Source organism: Onychomys torridus, chromosome 5 (assembly GCF_903995425.1).
Source record: "Onychomys torridus chromosome 5, mOncTor1.1, whole genome shotgun sequence".
NCBI lineage: Eukaryota > Metazoa > Chordata > Mammalia > Rodentia > Cricetidae > Onychomys > Onychomys torridus.
Genome location: NC_050447.1, coordinates 48,194,465 through 48,213,311, shown reverse-complemented (window position 1 = coordinate 48,213,311; position 18,847 = coordinate 48,194,465). Strand labels below are relative to the sequence as shown.

Here is an 18,847-nt window from a genome sequence, read left to right as displayed (position 1 = left end):
AAGGATGGGAAAGCATTGTCGGCAAAGTCCTCAGCGTCTGCTTTGGTGCACAGTAGGTGCTCAGTCACTACCACTTAGATGGTGGGCAACCTTCACAACAGCAACTGCAGGCACCTTCCAGTTCCCGTTCATTAAAAGCCTCCGTGTTTGGTATAGATGCAATTAAAAATACATTTTGGGCTTGGGATGTGGTTCCATGGGGTAGAGTGCTCACCTGGCATGCACGAAGCCCTGGATTGGGCACGGTAGCAAAAGCCTGTCATCCCAGCACTCAGTGGTGGATACAGGAGGATCAGAAAGTTCAAGGTTATCCTTGGTTACACAGAGGTTTTAAGAACAGCCTTAGCACATGAGATCCTGTCCTCCCCCTAATAAAAATTTGTGACTGGTTGAATCCACAGCTGCCAAGTCTGCAGAAACAGAGTGAAGGCGCTGTGGGGCAGAGCAGTAGATCTAAAGCACAGGTCATGAGTTTGGATCCCCAGGGGCTCACCATGTAAAAGGTGGGCATGGCCCAGGATACATATAACCACAACGCTATGGGTGGCGGGGAGGCGGAGATAGAATTACCATAGTGGCTGGCCAGATAGATTAGCCAAAAAAAGGTGAATTCCAGGTCTAATGAGAGACCTGGCTCAAGGAACGAGGCAGACAGTGGAGCAGAACACTCATTGCCACCCCCTGGTCTCTGTTTGCCCATGTGCACAGATATACAACACACAAACACACAACAGCTAGCTACATTCGTTACAGGACCGTGAGCATAGAGGTCCTTGGAGGCCTAAAAGCAGCCGGGCCTGGGCAGTGGCCTGTGAGCCCAGCACGTGGGAAGCTGAACCAGGAGGGTTGTGAGTTCTAGGCTAGTCTAGAGTAGAGGAGATTGGAGACCAATCCCGGCTAGACAGTAGCCCAGGAAAGGCGGCACACAGTTGCCCTGTCCAGTGTTGTTCACGGCCGAGTGCAGAGAGCTGGTCAACATTGACAGGTGGGTGTGGAAGCATCCCAAAGTGTCATCACCTTGGCCACGCCTGACCTTCACTGCTTTAAGAGCCAAAGATCCTTTGTCAGCTGATATCTAGGTACCGCACCAAGACCTCTGTCCTAGGGACATTTCTAAGCTCTGACAATTACTCATTAGCCTGCTGTCTAGGCTCTGTCCTCTACATGGCTGCCCTAGACAGATTTGGTCCTGGGGTAAGCAGAGCAGGGCCAGGATGCTAGTCTAGTGTACTGGCCTGACTGTGGCCCTGGTCCCAGGTTCCGGCTACAGCTGAGGTGTCATTGAGCCTAGCATGGTGAATTGCTCCCCTAGTGAACAAGCCAGCCTGGCCAGTGGGGTGGAGGCCTGGCCAAGGGGCACTTGCAGTTCAAAGGACAAACTTGTGCAAAGCCTCGGCATGGGACATGTCCCAGTGCAGCCAGCCAGGCCTGAGGTAGGTCACTCTTTGTTCCCTCTGATACAGGTGGCTTGGATGGTGGTTGCTGACCTCTGCAGCAGCCACCTGAGTCAGCAGAGCTTGTCTTGGGCAGTGTCCCACTTTCCCTGCCCAAGCTTGCCACCCTGGCCCAAGCCTAGGGACACGGGGAGAGGAATCAAAGTGGCTGCCATGCAGTGTCATGTGCAGAGCAGAAGCTGTACCCAGGCTTATCTGAGTGCTGTTCTATTCTCTGTCTGAGGGAAGAGATATCTTACCATTTCCATTTCACAGATGGAGAAACTGAGGCCAAGAGTCAGTTCTGGCCACAGTCTCCAGTTGTGAGGCAATAGAGCTAGAATCCTTTTTTGTTGTTTTGTCTTGGTTTGTTTTGTTTTGGCTTGGTTTGGTTTTTCGAGACAGGGTTTCTCTGTGTAGCTTTTGGAGCCTGTCCTGGAACTCACTCTGTAGACCAGGCTGGCATCGAAATCACAGAGATCCGCCTGCCTCTGCCTCCAGAGTGCTGGGATTAAAGGTGTGAGCCACCACCAGCACCGCCTGGCGGAATCCATTCTTAAACTGCATTTATTTACTGTGTGTGGGTGGGTGCATACATGCCACAGAGAATAACTTGTGGGAGTTGGTTCTCTCCTTCCACCATGGTTGGATCTCGGGTCGTCAAGCTTGCGGCAAGCTCCTTTGCCCAGCGAGCCGTCTCACCAGCTCCAGAGCTGGGATTAGAATCAAGCATTTTGACTGTGGAGTCCTCAAGAAGGGCTGGGGTGGCTAGTCAGGATTCAGGCTGAAATCCCTGGCTTTTCCAAGCTGGACAGGTGAGAACTGAGCTCCAGGACAGACTCAGAGGTTGCCATGGGTCCTGTGGGCCCCAGCTTTGACCTCAGGCATGCTTGGTAATCCCAGAGGCTGTGTGGGCTGGCCCAATCGTCATCACCAGCTTTCAGACACTCTGAGTAGGAGGCTTTGCTTCCTAGTTTGGGAAGTTTAGCGACGGGTGCTGACTTTGTGTGGCACCAAACGGGGTCTCTGTTTGTTTCCCAGCTGGACAGCGGCGGAACCCCAGGCTACTACATGTCAGGCAAGAGCTCTACCACTGAGCCACAGGCCAGCCACAGGCCATATTTATAAATCGCACACAGCCTATCATCTTATACTTGAAGATAAAGGTAGGAAGACCAGGGGTTCAAGGCCATCCTTATTTACATAAGGAGTTCACAATCAGCCTAGCTTACCTGAAACCCTGGCTCAAAAATAAACCAAAACCAGGGGCTGAAAAGATGGCTCAGCAGTTAAGAGCACTGACTGCTCTTCTAGGGGTCCTGAGTTCAATTCCCAGCACCCTCTTGGTGTCTCACAGCCATCTATAGTGGGGTCCAATGACCTCTTCAGGCATGCATATGGACAGGCAAACAGAGCACTCATACATAAAAATAAATAAATAATTAAAAAAATAAATAAATAAACCAAAACTGACCACCACCACCATCTGCTGGCAGGGGAGAGTCACAGAACACAGTTTAGTTTAGCTAAGCCGAACTAAACAAGAGCCTGGCATGTTTCCACCCAGCACTTGGAGGCTGAGGCAAGAGGAACTCAGGTTCCAGGGTTAGCCTGGGCTACAGAGAGAGACTCTGTCTAGAACATACAGATCAACACCAAAAAAGATGCTGTGAGCTCACACAGTAGGCCTCCTGTGGAGGGAGCACTGCACATTCCATCTCATTCCATCTCTTTCCTCCCTGGCTCCTGGCTGTGGAGGAATGCCCCAACCCTGGGCAATGTATAAAGGCATGGTTCTGGCCCTCTCTGCTATCCGGGGACAGCCCTGTGACCTCATTCCGAGGAAGCAGTTCCCAGCAGATTATCAGGCAATTGCCATGGAGACCTCCCCCCTTTCTGGTGTATGAGCTCCAGAGAGAAAAACTGCGGCCCTTGTGGCTGTTTGGAGCATCTTGTCAGCTGAGATCTCCTGCTTTCCCAGACAGAATGTTCTCTGAGTGAACACAGTGCCATGTGCCCATTGTTCTCCCACAGACTGGTCCAAGTGCCTGGGGACGGCTGTGTACACAGTAGGCACTTAGTTAATACTCCTCAAGTGACAGATCACATCCGAACATATGACCTAGGATGGACCAGTACTCAGCTCTCCAAAAACTGCCCCCAGGGACCCAGATGACAGGCATTTGCGTCACACAGTCTGGTTTCTCTTGTCTTGTGTCCTTAAACCCTTCTTAATAAGGGGAACGTGACAACAAGGTGAGGTGACGGAGGACAGGTCGCGCAGCAGGCACCACTGAGAAACCTTGAGTCACCAAAAGGGTGGTGGCGGCGGTGAGGTGACCACTCATGGCTCCCAGACCGTGGCTCCTGCTTCAGGGTGGGAAAGTGAGTCTGCCCAAATCACACAGCACACCGAGACCAAGGCAGGGCCTGACTGAGGAGCACTGGAGCCCTCAGGTTCCATTCACTGAGTCTTCCTGGGTTTTCTGTTTGCAGACTCTGGGCAGGAGTGATCGCAGCCCCTCCTGGCCTTTGTCACTGGGTTTTCAAAGTGGACACAACTCAAGAATTTCCCTCTTTTCCCTGTCGCTGCCAGGGACTGCCTCACAGACACCGCAGGGGCCCAGGAGCAAGAGAGGAGCCTGGACTGCCATGTGACATGGCCCTGAGACTGGAGGGAAAGCCATCTACAGCTATGACAGGATCTCCTGTGTAGCACACATGTGGAGAACATAGCCACTGCCAGATGGTAACTGGGCTCCTCGCTTGTGTGGGGAGTGACCAGGATGCATGGCCTTGCCCTTCTGAGAGGCAAACTGAGCCTCATGGTACCTGTCCCTGTCCCACAGGGCTCAGCAAGATGTTCATCTGTAGGTGTACACACACACACACACACGCACGCACGCACGCACGCACGCACGCACACGCACGTGAGCGCACGCACACGCGCACACACAGACCGAGACAGACACAGAATGAGACAGAGACACAGAGACAAGGACAAACAGGGAGAGACAGAAACAGAGAGACAGGACAGAGGATAAGGACAGAGACATGCGTCCTCTAGTGGCCATCCTGGATTATGCAGGCTGGAGACTGGAGACCTAACCTTCCCCTCTCTGGCCAGCAGATGTCTTGCTTCTACATAGCCCAAGGTAGTTTTCATTTTTCAAAAGTCATGAAGTTCTCGAAGCTTCCAGTGAATGAGACCTCACACACTCTGTCTCCACACCTATGTCACACATGTGTGTCTCCAGCCTCCTGTATCCCCTCTGCAGTCCCTCCGCCCCAGGCAGGAGGGCCTGAGCACGGTCTCTGTCGCCCTCTGGTGGTCACAAACAGGGCAGACTGGGACTATGCTGCTGTACTGGAAGAGCTGGGTTCCTGAGGAAACTGATCCCGTGAGAGAGAAGACCCCAGACAGACTGATTCAGGGATGTACCAATCCACTAGCTATCAGACGCAAGGCACCCCAGGCAGAAAGGACACAAGCAGTCAATGAATGAGTCCAGGGGCATAGGAGGTGGATAGGTACCCTGTGGATAGGTGCTTCCTCTGCAGATTGGAGCAGTAGCCCCTGAGTGAGCCTTACCTCCCATGCCGGAGTGACTCATCTGCACATCCAATGTATAGAGACCCCCATTTCCAATAAGGCTATGTCCTGAGGTCATGAACTTTGGGGAGACACTTTTCAACCCAGCAAGCAGCCCAGAGCGGAGGGAATTGAACAGGGCTTGGGACTGTGGGCCAGGAGACACAGAGCACCCTAACCTGACATTACCCAGAGAGAAAATCCACAGGATTGGCAGAGTCCTTGTGAGAGGCAAAGGCTGTGGCAGCCCCTGAGGGCACAGTACCTCAAAGAACATGCAGAGATGTACCTATGTGCTGTCTGGGGGGACCTGCCTCTCAGAAGGGGAGCATAACACAGGTGCCACTGAGATGGGCACACAGGTGTGCTCCTGAGGGCCAGCTGCACTGGGGAGCCAGCTTCAGTGCCCCGCCCACCCTGCCTCTTCCTCACAGCACCAGAGGCTCCCATCTCCTTTATTAGGTAATTGTCTAGATTCCAGGAAGATCAGGTGCTTTGCTTCAGGTCACACAGCAGAGCTAGGGTGTGGGATTTGAACCTGCCGTGGCTGATCTTAGAGTCCCTGCCTGAATAAGTGTTTAAAAGCAAACCCCGGCAAACAGAGCCAACCCAGTGTGACAGTCACCCCAGTGAACTATCAACATCCTGCCTTGTTTTCTCTGCCTCCGCCACCAGGCCTGGGTATGACTCTGGATGCTTTGTATCGTAAGTGAAATGCTGGGCTGTGACACACAGACCTCTCAACATGGGTAAAATCCACCTGGGGCAGTGAGGTTTTTAGTGAGTTGATGCTGGGTCACCATTTCCAACCCCAACAGTGAGAGTCGTATACTCAGGGAGACCCAGGACCGCCTGATAGGCTAAGCGCTGCTCTGAGCTGCTGTCCCTCACTCCTTCCATTCACAGGCAAGTCCTCTGCCCCCCTCTGCCCGCTCCTTTACCATCTACTTCTCCACTTCACCCTTAACAGGGACACCAGCTCCTAGGCCCCGCCCACCTGGCCCTCTTGCCTTGGGACCCACACATGCAGCGGGGGCCCAGGGTGAAGTCCCAGGCAAGCTGCTTCCAGGGCTCTCCCTGTCCCCTCCTGGTGAACACAGACGCTTTGAACCCCAACAAGCTCCATATTTGAAAGCACGAGGAGCCTCTGTCCCCTTCTTCCATTTCAGAGTGCAGTTAAGCCCAAAAGAAGCCCTCCTCACCCCACAGGGGAGGCCCTGGTTGCCCAGCAACCAGCTGGGCTCCTCCCAGGGCTTGCCTGGGATGGCCCGTTGCCTGGCAACCAGGCAGCAGAGTCCCTTGAGCCCAGCTAGACCACACAGCTGGGCCCAGCCTTGGCTGGCTTCTCTCTGCCTAGGGGACCCCTGGGACCCTGTTCTTATTCCCCGAGATCAAAGCAACAAGTGCCTCTGCCCACAATGAATGTCGTCCTCTCCAGGTGAGCAGCCTGAGCTGCTGGGAGGGAAGTGAAGTGCTGGGGGATTCTCACGGTCTGCAGTGTCAGAGGGGAGGGCAGGTGAGCTCCCTGCCATCCCTGCTCAAGCTGGAGGGTGCATAGGGCTTGGACCACAGAGGTTTCCAGAATCCAATCTACTGGCCTCGCTTTTGCTTCCTGAAGACCTGGTGCAGCCGCTCATGGGTCTGTTCCCTGCTTCCCACACTTGCTCCTAGAAAGCCCGTCACAACTCAGGCCCCAGACCTTGCCCTTGGGAGCCCTGCCCACTGCCCCAGGCTGGTGAGCCCTCCCTGATTGACTTTGAGTCTCCCTGTGGCTCAGACGTCAGGTGCCCTTGGATGCACCTAGTGTGCTCCTTAAAAGCTGGCTTCCCAGTCTCACACCATGGGGCTTGATTCCCAGAGCCTGGGACCTGCATGTCTAACCTGTGTGTGAGTGACGCTGTCTTGGGGGTCTGGCCTGCTGTGTGCCCTTGGACAGGATGCTTTGCCTCTCCGGGCCTCAGTTTATTTGATTTAAACATGGAGGCAGCAACATCTTCTAGGCAGGCATGAACAGAGCATTTGCAAACTACAAAGTTAAGGCTCATTAGGAGAGGTGAGATGATGCCCCCCCCCTTGCAGGTTCTGCTGGGGGGGGGGCGTGAAGGCCTTGGGTTCTAGAGAGGGAGAGCTGCAAGGGACAGAAACAGCCTGGGGCTGAGGGGAGGGAACCGTGGAGGGAGGCAGATACTGCAGCAGGCTTCTGTGCTCTTAGGAAAGCTGAGTCCGTGTGTTATCACTGAACACCGGGTGTGGTTAGGTTATGGGGAAGGGGAGGGCAGGGCCATGGGTCATGGTAGAGGTAGCATGAGCCCTATAGGTGTGTCAGGGAGGGCAAGGGTGTGGAGTATGCTGGTTCAGCAGCCTGTAAGGTGCTCCATGGAGGAGCCCAGGGCTGGTGGGGAGGGAGGAGGGACCAGCCAGAAGAGTATGGGAGAGCAAGGGCCCAAATACCCTGCAGATAGCTTGGTGGGGACATATGGCACCATGCATATGTCAGAGCTGAGCATGCAGTAAACAATGGGAGCCATCACAGCTGCCCAAACAATGCCTCCCTACCCTGGTACCAAACGGACTGCAAGAAATGAGATACTGGAAAGGAGAGAGGGTATGCGAAACAATCCTCTTAAAAATAAGCCGCTTATTCGTGTGTCTATAACATGTGTGTGGCTGGCTGTGTGTGCCTGTGCACACTTGAGCAGAGGCCAAAGGAGGACGGTGGGACTGTCTATCACTCTCCACCTTATTCCCTTGAGACAGGGTCTCTCACTGAACCAGGAACTAGGCTGGCAGCAAGCAAATCAGTTATCCTCCTGTCTCTGTGCCCTACAGCAATGCCGAGTTACATACCAGTGCGGTCATTCCTGATCTCTCTCTCTGAAACAACATTTCTCTCTGTAGTCCTGGCTGCTACGTAGGCCAGGCTGGCCACAGACACAGAGATCTGCCTCCCCAGTGCTGGAATTAAAGGCATGCATGACCACGCCCAGCTCATATTTTTATATGTTCAGTTATCTATGAGTGTGTACCGGTGTGGATTTGTGCACATGAATGCAGGTGGCCATGGCAGCCAGCAGAGGGCATCAGATCCCCTGGAGTTGCAGTTCGAGGCGGTTGGGTGAATTGGGTTTTTCTGTGATAGGCCCCTTAACCACAGAGCCATCTCTCTAGCCCCTCCCCACTGTTTAACCCGGGCGCTGGGGATCTGAACTTAGGTCTTCAGTGGTTGTTTTTTACCCACTGAACCATTTCTCCAGGCCTCAAACTATCTGTTAGCCTCAAATAGATCTCCAAAGGGTCGTTCATTTAACCCAAAGCTTCTAAAAAGGGAGAAAGAGTAGACAGCGTGGGGGAGGGCCCACGGGAGTGGAGGGGGCTGGAGGAGGAGCCTCTGCGGTTGATACAGTGGTGTGCACAAGACTGGGGTGCTGCACCCCTTCACAGGCCCCAGGAACAAAGGTGCCACCTGAGTTCCATCCACTGCTGCTCAGCCACGGGACACAGGCAGGTCTTGTCTTCTGCCTCAATGGGCCCAAGGTATCACTCAGAACTGTCCAGGGACTAGGTGCTTGGATGGTGACTGCCACATTGGAGAGGTGGGTATAGTGGCTCCAGTGACCATGACCTTGCTTGCACTTGGTGTCATCACCCCCACCCAGGGACAGTCAGGTGAGGGCCATGGAGAACACCGTGACCAACGCGGAAAGGTATTTTGGTCAGTTCTGCTCACTGCTGGCCTCCTACACGCGCAAGACAGCCCGGCTGCGTGACAAGGCTGACCAGCTGGTGAAGCAGCTGATGGACTTTGCCAACACCGAGAACCCGGAGTTGCGGGCTACCATGAAAGACTTTGCAGAGGACCTAGCCAAGGTGCAGGATTATCGGCAGGCGGAGGTGAGCATGGCCGACCGGGTAAGGAGTGAGAGCTGGAACAGTCTCTCCACTCATCATCACACTGGTGACAGGGGAGAGAGCTGTATTGGACAAGGACCACTTCAGTCAAGGGGACCTGGAAGTCGGGGGGGGGGGGGCATGAGGGCCGTGGATTCCCGGGCATAGGGAGAAGATGACGGAGATGGCAGTGGAGTAATGGCTTTTCAGAAACAGCCTGTGTGATTGGCAGAGAGGGGGACACGAGGACACTGTGGCTGAGCATTACCGAGAAGGTGCACACAGCACGGGCTGTGTGAGAGATAGCTCCTGCTGCACCCACATACAGTCAGGCAGGTGTATGCTCGTGAAACGAAGGTGACCTCCCTGAAATAGGCTGCTGTGCTTCTCTGACGGGGCAGGGAGATGTCACGTGGTCACTCTCCTTTTGCAGGGGACAAGGTCACTCTGTAACCTAGTCTGGCCAGCCTCCTGCCTCAATCTCCTGTGTGCCAGGATTACAGGTGTGAGGCACCCTTCCCTGCTCTAACCACTGGGAAAATGGGAGCTTCCAGCTCTGTGCTGGGCAGTTGAGTGCCACCCAGTATCCCCAACCAGCTGCAGGCCTCTGGCTTCCTCTCTGCCTTCCATGCAGAGAGCTGGCCCTAAGCCTAAGAAAGAGCTCATAGAGCCACAAGAAGGACATTATGTTCTTAAAGGACATCAAAGGGACAGAGAAAGGAATTGCAACTGAGTTTTCTGAAAGCAAGGAAAGGGTGGGACTGTCCCTTCCATGACCCTTTATCATGACACTGTCTCTCTCAAGGGTCAGGGGCACTGGAAAGGAATGGCCTAGTGGGGCTCCAGCCACCCCTGGTCCTTTGGAAAACCTGATCCCCAAGATACTAGGAGCCATGACAGGACAGACCTCTCTAGCTGTCCTGCCAGACACTGCTCCCTCACCCCCAGGCCTCCTTCATCAAATCCAGGACTCCTCCACAGCTGATGCGACCCCAAGACCCAGAGCAGCACCACTTTATGATTTTGCTGGGCATAGGGGTGTATTAACTTGTCATTGCTGTGCTCAAACACCCAACAAAACAACCTAAGGCAGGAAGGATCTATTCTGGCACACGTGATGGGGAAGCCATGGCGGTTAGGATGAATCAACCGGTCACATCACATCTGCAGTCGGGAAACAGACAGAGATGAACGCTGGTCCTCAGCTCACTTTCTCCTTTTTATTTGGTTCCAGACTCCAGCCTAGGGAATGGTGCCACCCATGCTTAGGGTGGGTCTTCCCATCTCAATTAATCCATTCTAGAAATTGCTCCCACAGACGAAGCCAGAGTTTGTCTTCTAGGAAATTCTAGGTCCTGTCAAATTGCCAATCAGTGTAAACCATTATGGGTTAGAGGGGGACCTTCCCCTTTCTCTTTCCTTCCTAAATTGTCAGATGCTAAGAGAACCTGGATTATGAAGCCTGGGATGAGGTCTGAGGGTCTTGAATTGCTTCCTGTGCCCACTCACGGGCCCCGCTGGTCCTAAAGGTCATGGAAGAGCAATCAGCTTGGAATCCCATGCCAGTCTTGGCTTTGTACAGCTTCCATCTTCCAAGCAGCTCAGCACCTTGAGGCAATCTGGAGCCCAGAGCTGCAATGGGCCCAGGAGAGGCAAGGGCCAGAAGTCCTGTCTCTGCCCTGCTGGGACTCTCCACACAAACTGTCCCCAGAACATGTCACCCTCCCTAGTGATACCTCTAAGTTCTGTGTCTGGTATTGTCCTTCCAGACTCTGCAAGTGTCCCACTGACCTGCTGAGACACCCTGGGGCACAATCACTGTCCCAGTTCACAGTTGGAGATGCCAACTTAGTGGGAATAAGCACATGGCCAGAGCCCATGAGGGCAGAGCCAGACCCTTGCCATTTCAGGTGTGGGCCCTGGGTGTGTCCCCTGGGGGTGCAGGTGGCTGGTCATGGAGCTGTCTTCTCTATTTTTCTTATGCTGCCACATGTGCCATGCAGGTCGAGAGGCTGGAGGCCAAGGTCATCAGCCCCCTGAAGCTCTATGGTGCCCAGATAAAGCAGACCCGGGTGAGCTGGGCACACCTCAAGGTGTGCAGGGGTGGGGCCTGGACCCTCAGGATCCCTAGGAAATGGCCCTCTTTTTTTGTGTAGGCAGATATCAAGAAATGTAAACGTGTCCAAAATAATGAGATCAAACAACTGGAAAAGCTGGAGAAACTGAGGCAGAAGTCACCCTCAGATCGTCAAATGATTGTATCCTTTTTCCTGCTAGGCAGGGTGGCCATCCCACACAGGGATGGGGGTCCTGGATTCAGTTGGCAGGGGCTGCCAAGGGGTACCACCTGCAGGCCACCTGGCCTCACCTGAATCCTTAACAGTCCTCCTCAGTCCCAGGTGAGTGTCATGTGTTACATTTCCATCTGGGCAGGCAGCACCTCTACATCTTAGACAGGTAACGGAGACTTCATGGAATGGTAGGTAGGTGGGAATTACGCATGGAGACTGGCGCACAAGTGAGTCAGCGCAGCAGGGTGAGGCAAAGGGAGGGTTTGCTGAGGGTCAGGAGATCTGGGCTCTGTCCAGCAAGCCACCCAGTTATGGGGTCACCTGCATCCTGATCACAGGGTAGCCACTGCCAGCCCCCAGCCCTGATGCTCAAGCAAGCTCAGACAAGCTTGGGTATGAATGCAAGGCCCAGTGAGACTGTGGTACTACCATCTTCATGGCTCCAGCCTGCCTGTGAACTGGGTGCAGGACTGTGGAGGACTTGTCCTCTCTGCCCTGCTTGTCACTATGACACTGTCCTCATTCGGAGTGGCCCTTCATGGACCTAAGTCATAGTTTCACTTTGACCCCTAGGAATATTTTGCATTTTGGGTTGTCATGTGGAAGGTGACAGAAAGTCACTGTCTGTCTGTCTTGTTCTCTCTCTCTCTCTCTCTCTCTCTCTCTCTCTCTCTCTCTCTCTCTCCTTCATGGAGAGAGAGATCAGGAGTTAGAATCCACTGAGGGGCTCTCTGGTCTCATCATGGGTAGGCAGGCTGCTCCTCTGGGAATCTAGGGGATTGCCTCCACCTCTTCCGGCGTCTAGGCCACAGTCCCGCTGGGCTCCTCAAGCTCTTGTCCCCTCCCCACACCTTTCCTCTGCAGCTACACCTTCCTCCAGCTCCCTCCTGTAGCTTTATCAGGGAATTCAGGATCACTACCAACCTTAGGTCAAGTACATCAGCAGCCCACAGGCCGCTGTAGCCTAGCAAGCCCTTTACCATATCTGGTGACCTGTAGACACGACACAGGGCTTAGGAGGTGGACATCTTTGGATTCACCATCCTGGTGCCCGTTCTGTAACATGAGGAACACTACATTTGGAACAAGGGAATCAGGCATGGCTTTCAGCCTGGAACAAGCACCTCTGACTTCTGTCCCAGCCCCCGCCAGTGCCCCTACCTCTTGGCCACCCATCTCTTCAGATCCCAACATCCCTCCCTTATTGGGGGCACTTTCTGGGTGCCAGCTCCTAACTCCCTTGTCCCACCATTTCACAAACATTTAGTTGGTGTTAGGGCTCCATTCTAAAGAAGAGGAAAGTGAGGCCCGTGGGGGTGACTTGCTCAATGTCACACATACCCTTAAATACCAAACTCAGAACTCAGTTCCAGGGAAGGCTGCTGAGGGATTGGTCTTGGCATGGAGCCAACTTTGCCACCACGTGAAGGGAACAGGAGCTTTGCCCTGCAATTGTCCACGGGCAGGAATCAGTTACCAAGAACATTTAGCCTCCATGGAATAAAGCTCAGACTGGCAAATGCCTGTCTTGGATTGATGATTGTTGCTGACAGTGTTGGGGATGAGTCTGGGGTCCTCAGGGCCTCCCACATACTGAGCATGGGCTCCACTGTGGAGAGGCTCCCCACCTCTTACCATCCAATTTTCCCAACTTTGCAAGCATAACCGTCTCCCGACAGTCAAGGAAATTGAAGCTCAGAGAAGTTAGGTGACTTGTCTGAGGTCACACAGCTAAGCAGCAGATCTGTCCAATCCCAGTGACCACCCTTTTACCAGGGTTCTGCCTGACCATTTTCAATGCCCAAGTTAGCAAGAGACTGCGTGAGGCAGGAGGAACTGCCCCAAAGGCAATGGTAGGACTGAGGCCAGCCCAGAACAGTGCGTAGGGGCCAGGACCACCCTGTGATACTTTCTACTTCTTGTGTTCCCGAGGCCAGGCGGAGACCAGTGCACAGAGGGCCTCCGTGGACACTAGCCGCTCTACCCACCACCTGGCAGAGACAGTGGATGCTTTCCAGGAGCAGAAGCTGAAGGACCTCCGGGTAGGCGGTGGCAGCCTTTTGTGAGTGTGTGCATGCATGAGAGTGGGTGTGAATTCCTGTGTTTGAGAGTAGGTACTCATGCAGTGTATGACCACATGACCCTCAGAGGCCAGGGCTCTGGGGAGAGTTGACCCTGGCTGCAGATGACAGGTTATCTGCTCGGGGTAGGCTGGCTTCACCCAGCTGCTCAGTGCTCTGGACACAGATCCCAACAAGGAGGATTCTGAGGCACAGTTCTGTCACATTGTCCCATTCCGGAACCTACTCTTCTTTCTCACCTGTGTCCACAAGAGATCCTAGGTCTCCCTTGAAGCTCAAAACGTCCCTGTAGGAAACAGCCATGTGGAGGTGCTCCGAGGCAGGCAGGGTCTCCTTTATCTCCACCAGAACCCCCCTCTTCGACCAGAACCATGGGATACTAGGTCAAGTTCCTTCAAGAGAGCTCAAGGAACTTGCTCTCAGGACTGACTATGGATGTCCCTGCTGGCCCCACCCACCAGTCCTTTCTTTTCCACTGTTCAGCCCCAGGAGGCTCTTGACAGACAGCTCTGATCTGTCAGTCTTGGGATTTACACCCTTGGATGACTCACCTGGTCCTAAGGTCAAAGAACAATCCCTCCCAAGACAGCAGCCTGGGCCTTGCAGCGTCCTGTGCTGTCACCCCCACCCCAGGCTCAAGGCCCAAACTCCTTCTTACCTCAGGAACTTAGCACAGGGTGTGTCCTGTGTCAGGCTCCTGTATTGGGTTCACCCCTCTCATCTCTGAGGTCCAGAAGATCAGCTCGACTCCAAACATCTTGCCTCTAGATCCTGGGATATGGTGGGAACTTGAGAAATATTTGTGGAATGAATGAGTCAATATGTAAGTGAATGAAACCAGTATATAAGGGAACTGGTGCAGGCTGTCTAGATTAGGAGGCCTTTCAAAAGTGGCCACTGTTAGTGTGATGTGAAAGGGACTTGGCACCAATGGGGTCTTCTTGCCTCTAGGTAGAGGGCTATCCCCCCAAAATTTAAAAAGGCTTAGAGATGTGGCTCAGCATCCATGATGTATGTGCCCTGTGTGGTGCCGCTACCCTGACTAGGCTTCTCCCCCACAGAGAATCTTCTCTGACTTTGTGACCATCGAGATGGTCTTCCATGCAAAGGCAGTGGAGGTGTATTCCAGTGCTTTCAGGACCCTGGAGAGCTACGACCTGGAGAGAGACCTGCAGGTGGGTCGGGGGCTTGTCTGTGCCTTTGTGGGTTTCCACCTAGCTCCAGGGCTTGCTCTGATGAGCTACTTCAAACATCGGGTCCGAGTGCCACCCCGTCGAGGAATCTTCTCCTGGTCACCTGGCATGTCACTTCCTCGGCATCACAGGCCTGTTGAGTACTGAAGAGAAACAGCAGGGACTTTCTGCTTGCTGTGGCTGGCACTCAGTTCTCAGCGCAAAGCGCTGAATGTCCCCAGCCATGCTGATTAGATTCTCAGCAAGTTTTATCTGCAGAGCTTGGCCCCAAAACTGATGCTGTGAGCCAATCATTTGTCCCTTTATCTTGTGGCTTTGGGTCACAGTCTGGAGCCGGGCTATTTCAAAGGCCTCTTTCTGTATGTGCACATGGTGGAGGGAAGTAGGTATCCTCCAGATTCAGGAAAATGGTAAAGGTGCCTTGGGAGGCAGTGTGGGGTTCTATGGATGTGGAGCTTGGTGACTGAGCCAGGAGTCCACAGAGCCCACAGCCTGGCATCTACCCCAGGCTATCTGTGGTGAATGGTTCCCACCAGCCAGCAGCCTGAGACATGGGGAGGGCTAAGGCCTTGTGGGGCCAAGAGGAAGTCACTCTGTATGCTCCTGCCAGGATGTTACAGGTGACCCACTAAGGCTGGCACTCAAGAACAGAATGGTAGATGGAAGATCCATCCAAGGGTTTTTACAAAAGCTTTAAAACCACACAGAAGGCTACAGAAAAACCCCAGATTCTTCAAAGCTTCATCCATCTCTATGGCCCATGATAGCCTCAGTCATTATCCTCCTGCCTCAGCCTCCTCAGTGCTAGGATTACAGGCATGTGGCTCAAGTCTAAGCGCTACAATATTCTTTCAGGGGTTGAATGTGATTTCTAACCAGCAATTGTCCTGTGTGACTGTGTTACCTAGTGTCTTTGAGCCTTAGTTTTTCCATCTGTTTGATGGGATTTGAACACCCCCTCAGGGGGCTGTTGTGGGGTCCATAAAATGGCAAATAGGAAGTACCCATAGAAGCCTCATAGCTTCCTAGCTTTGCTTTCTACTCCTCCCCTGTGCTTTCAAGCTGGATCCAACCACCCTGGTCTTTCCTTGGCAGGACTTCAGAGCCAAGATGCATGGAACTTACGGGCACAGTGAAGCTCGGCCTCTGACAGACACCAGCCCCTCTCCATCTGTCCCTTGGCCTCTGGCCAGCCAGGTGAGCACTTACACATCATGGGAGTTAATGTAGGGACAAAATGAAGAAAGCAGGGATGTGGATGGATGGCTGACAACCAGAGCAGTGGCTCCTGCTGGGGAAGGCCTGCCAACATCCGCCTGCATGTGCCCACCACCCCAGAGGCATGCTGAGGAGAGTGCACTGGAGGGAGGGGTCTGGCTCGCCAGGTCTGACCTGATCCCACCTGGGCCACAGGCAGATTCCGAACTTCTCAGATGTTAGGAATAAGACACACTAGCCAAATGTCACCTGACAGCCCAGGAACAGCTCGCTCTCATCAGTCTTTGGCTAACAACCTCAGGGAAATTGGCAGTGTCTGCAGATGTGGCTGGGGCAGGCATGGCCCCAGAGTCATGGTGAAGAGAGATGGCCACTGTGAGGGAGGTGGCCCGTGCAAGGGGCTGTCACTGAACGTCATGGAGGTTTTTCCTAAGTACAGTGAAGGAACTGGGCTTTCTCCAAACTCACTCTCCCTGGCTGGTAGTCATGCCCTCTCTTGGCCTCACCTGCTAAGTGGCTTGTGACCACAGTCACTCCTTATAGCAGTGTAGGGGGGCCAACTCTCCAACTCAGGGCTTGTCACCACCACTTCTGGTTTGGATGTTGTGGCTGTGACTTTTCTTTCTGTCATTCAGAGTGTTCAGAGCACCATGGCACACCAGGGGGAAGATGAGGAGGAAGGTGAGGCTGACTCTGTGGAGGAGATCCCCCTGGAGGACCTCAAGGGACAGCAGCAGGGACGCCGTGACTAGGAAGAGGATCCTGCGGCAGGTGGAAGGCCTGGGCTGGCCTGGACCTTGGTGGGCTCTGCTGGTGTCCTTGGTCAGGGATCTCAGGGGCCTCTTCCCTTATCAGCACAGTAGGCTTCTCTGCAGACTCAGATTCCTGGTGTCAGTGAAAGACATGTGACTCTCAACAGCATCCTTGCTTTGTCTGCTTCCTGCCTTCATCTGGGGACAGGAGTCTCTACACTGTGTTAATGCTAAAGCATGGTAGATTAGTTTTTGGGGTCTTCCCAGTTAAGTACCACCAACTGGGAGGATCCTCAGGCTCCTGTCCAGCTTCTGGCAGGTGCAGCCTGTTCCTGTGGCCATGACGCCCAATGTCTGCTTTTGATTCTACATTGTGTTCCCCCTAAGTGAATCAAGGTCTGTGCCCAAATGCCCCCTTCTGTAAGCCCAGGGCCCCTGCTGTGGCTGCCTCCCAAACCCTCCATAAGGACCATTTGCAGGCTCTACACCCCAGGGCTTAACTCTTTAGTGCATGAATTTGGCAGATGGGCACAGATCTCAGCCATTATGCATACATGGCATGATATATACGGTGGCCATGGGGCCATAAACACACAGAGGTCCACAGTGGGGGTAGGTAGTGGATAGGTGGGCGCCTCTAGGAGCATGTGTAGAGTAATCCCTTGGCATACTCCTTAAGGTATCTGAGGGATCTGTTCCCTAGGAAGAATGAGGCCATCATGAGCATGCCAAGGTCCTAGACATGGATCTATACACTCATGTGTAAGAGGAAGATGTCTCTGTATCTTACATCTTGGTTCCACAGACAACTTGGGTAAGCCATCAGGCTTGATCACCACCTAGGCATTAGGATGCCCACTGACCCTGCCTCCTCTCTGAGCCAAAGCACCCCCACCCCCTCTCCTACCTGGGAGTTACAGGTGTCAGACCCCGATTTGGCCCCACATGACAGGTGGCAGTCAGGTCTAGGGAGGCCCACATGTCCAAGTAGCAGGCCATACTCTGTCCTCAGGCAAACTCTAACCCAGCCTCTGAGTCTAGTCAGCCAAGTACAAGTGGGGGTGGGGGTACCTATTTCTGCGAGGCCAGTGATGTGACTATGTATTCCGTGAAGTCCTCACAGATATGTGAAAACAAGTTAATCTGACTTCTTTTTAAAAGATAATTTATTTCAGTTTCCACCTCCTGACAAGCCAAGGTACTATATATATATGGATACACATTTTTTTTCTTCACAGGAAACAGCACTGCCTGAGATCTTCGACCTCATAACTTTATCAACCTTAATTTTAGAACATGACCTGGCAGGGCACAAAGTTGTGTAACTAACATATAAAACACAGCATCACTGGGGGCTTCTGGCAACAAATGGGTGTGGAACCCCAAGAGAGAAGAGACTGTGCGGGTAGAGTGCCCACAGAAACTGCACGGGAACCGGGTATAGCCTAGGCAGCCGATGGGCCAAGTCCTGACATACGCTCCATGGAGATGCATGTCTGCTGTCTAAGACTAGTATCTCCCAACAGTCGAATATCTAACTCATCCCCCCCAAGGCATCCCCATTCTGAATGAAGTGACAATCTCAGACCACTAAGCTAGTGCCTCTTGCAAGGGTGGCGGTGAGCCAACCTTCTTCCCCAAGCAGGTCTCTTCCCTCCTTTCCATGAACATATCTATCATCTAGGAGTAAGGATGGGATAGGACCAGCGTAAGCTCAGGATCAAAGCCTAGGCAATCCATGGATGGGGTCCCTTCTAGATAAAGTGCTGTCTCTGAAGTTGTAGCTTAGGTGAGCATGGCTTGCAGCTGGGCTCATGTCACTTCCTGTCAGAGCCTGGAGTCTACAGTGAAGCTGGTCCCCCAAATCACCAATTTCCTGAGGAGTCCCATGAACACAGCCTGACTGGGTGGTACTTCCAGCTCTGTGCTCATCTGCTCTTCAAAGCTCAGACCATTTGGCATAAGCTGCCCTGTGACCCTGCAGCAGGGCAAACTGGCCCCCACCACACCCTGAACTCCATCCCTCCCTTGGAGCAGATGACATGTTGACCCAGAGACTCCAGGGAAACTATGGTGCAGTGCAGGAGCCTGTCATGGAAGATGGCCTTAGTAGGGGTGTGTTCACCATACGTGAGAAGTCTGGAAAAGATAGGTCCACTCACTTCTTGACCTAACAGTATGCTCCCGTTCCTGGCCTGAAGAAGTAGAGTGCAGGAGCCCAGCGTGCAAAAGGCCTGTCCAGTCAATGAGACCCATTCTGTGGGCATCTACTGGCAGCTTCTCAAGCTAAACAAAGCTGTGGCGGTGGCTGTGAGGATGGATCTGAAGGACACATAGGTGAGACAGCTCAGCCCTTAGCAAGGGCTCTGTAGAGCTGGCTGAGAAGGTGGGAGGAGTGG

General features: G+C 53.4%; 1 protein-coding gene across 1 annotated transcript; it reads left to right on the top strand.

Moving 5' to 3' along the window:
- Positions 1 to 6,339: 6,339 nt before the first annotated feature.
- On the top strand, positions 6,340 to 17,623 carry Cibar2 (CBY1 interacting BAR domain containing 2). Its single transcript, XM_036187866.1, has 9 exons — positions 6,340 to 6,463; positions 8,682 to 8,916; positions 10,917 to 10,985; positions 11,070 to 11,171; positions 11,307 to 11,312; positions 13,142 to 13,246; positions 14,347 to 14,460; positions 15,574 to 15,675; positions 16,332 to 17,623. The coding sequence occupies exons 1-9, from the start codon at positions 6,444 to 6,446 to the stop codon at positions 16,446 to 16,448; spliced, it is 870 nt and encodes a 289-aa protein (XP_036043759.1). The 5' UTR covers positions 6,340 to 6,443; the 3' UTR covers positions 16,449 to 17,623.
- Positions 17,624 to 18,847: the final 1,224 nt, after the last annotated feature.

Bases quoted from the DNA above. Each gene is read 5' to 3' on its own strand.
- Cibar2 (XM_036187866.1), top strand. From the start codon at position 6,444: ATGAATGTCGTCCTCTCCAG. The intron at 6,464-8,681 runs GTGAGCAGCCTG...ACCCCCACCCAG, and splicing joins ATGAATGTCGTCCTCTCCAG to GGACAGTCAGGTGAGGGCCA. The intron at 14,461-15,573 runs GTGGGTCGGGGG...TTTCCTTGGCAG, and splicing joins ACCTGGAGAGAGACCTGCAG to GACTTCAGAGCCAAGATGCA.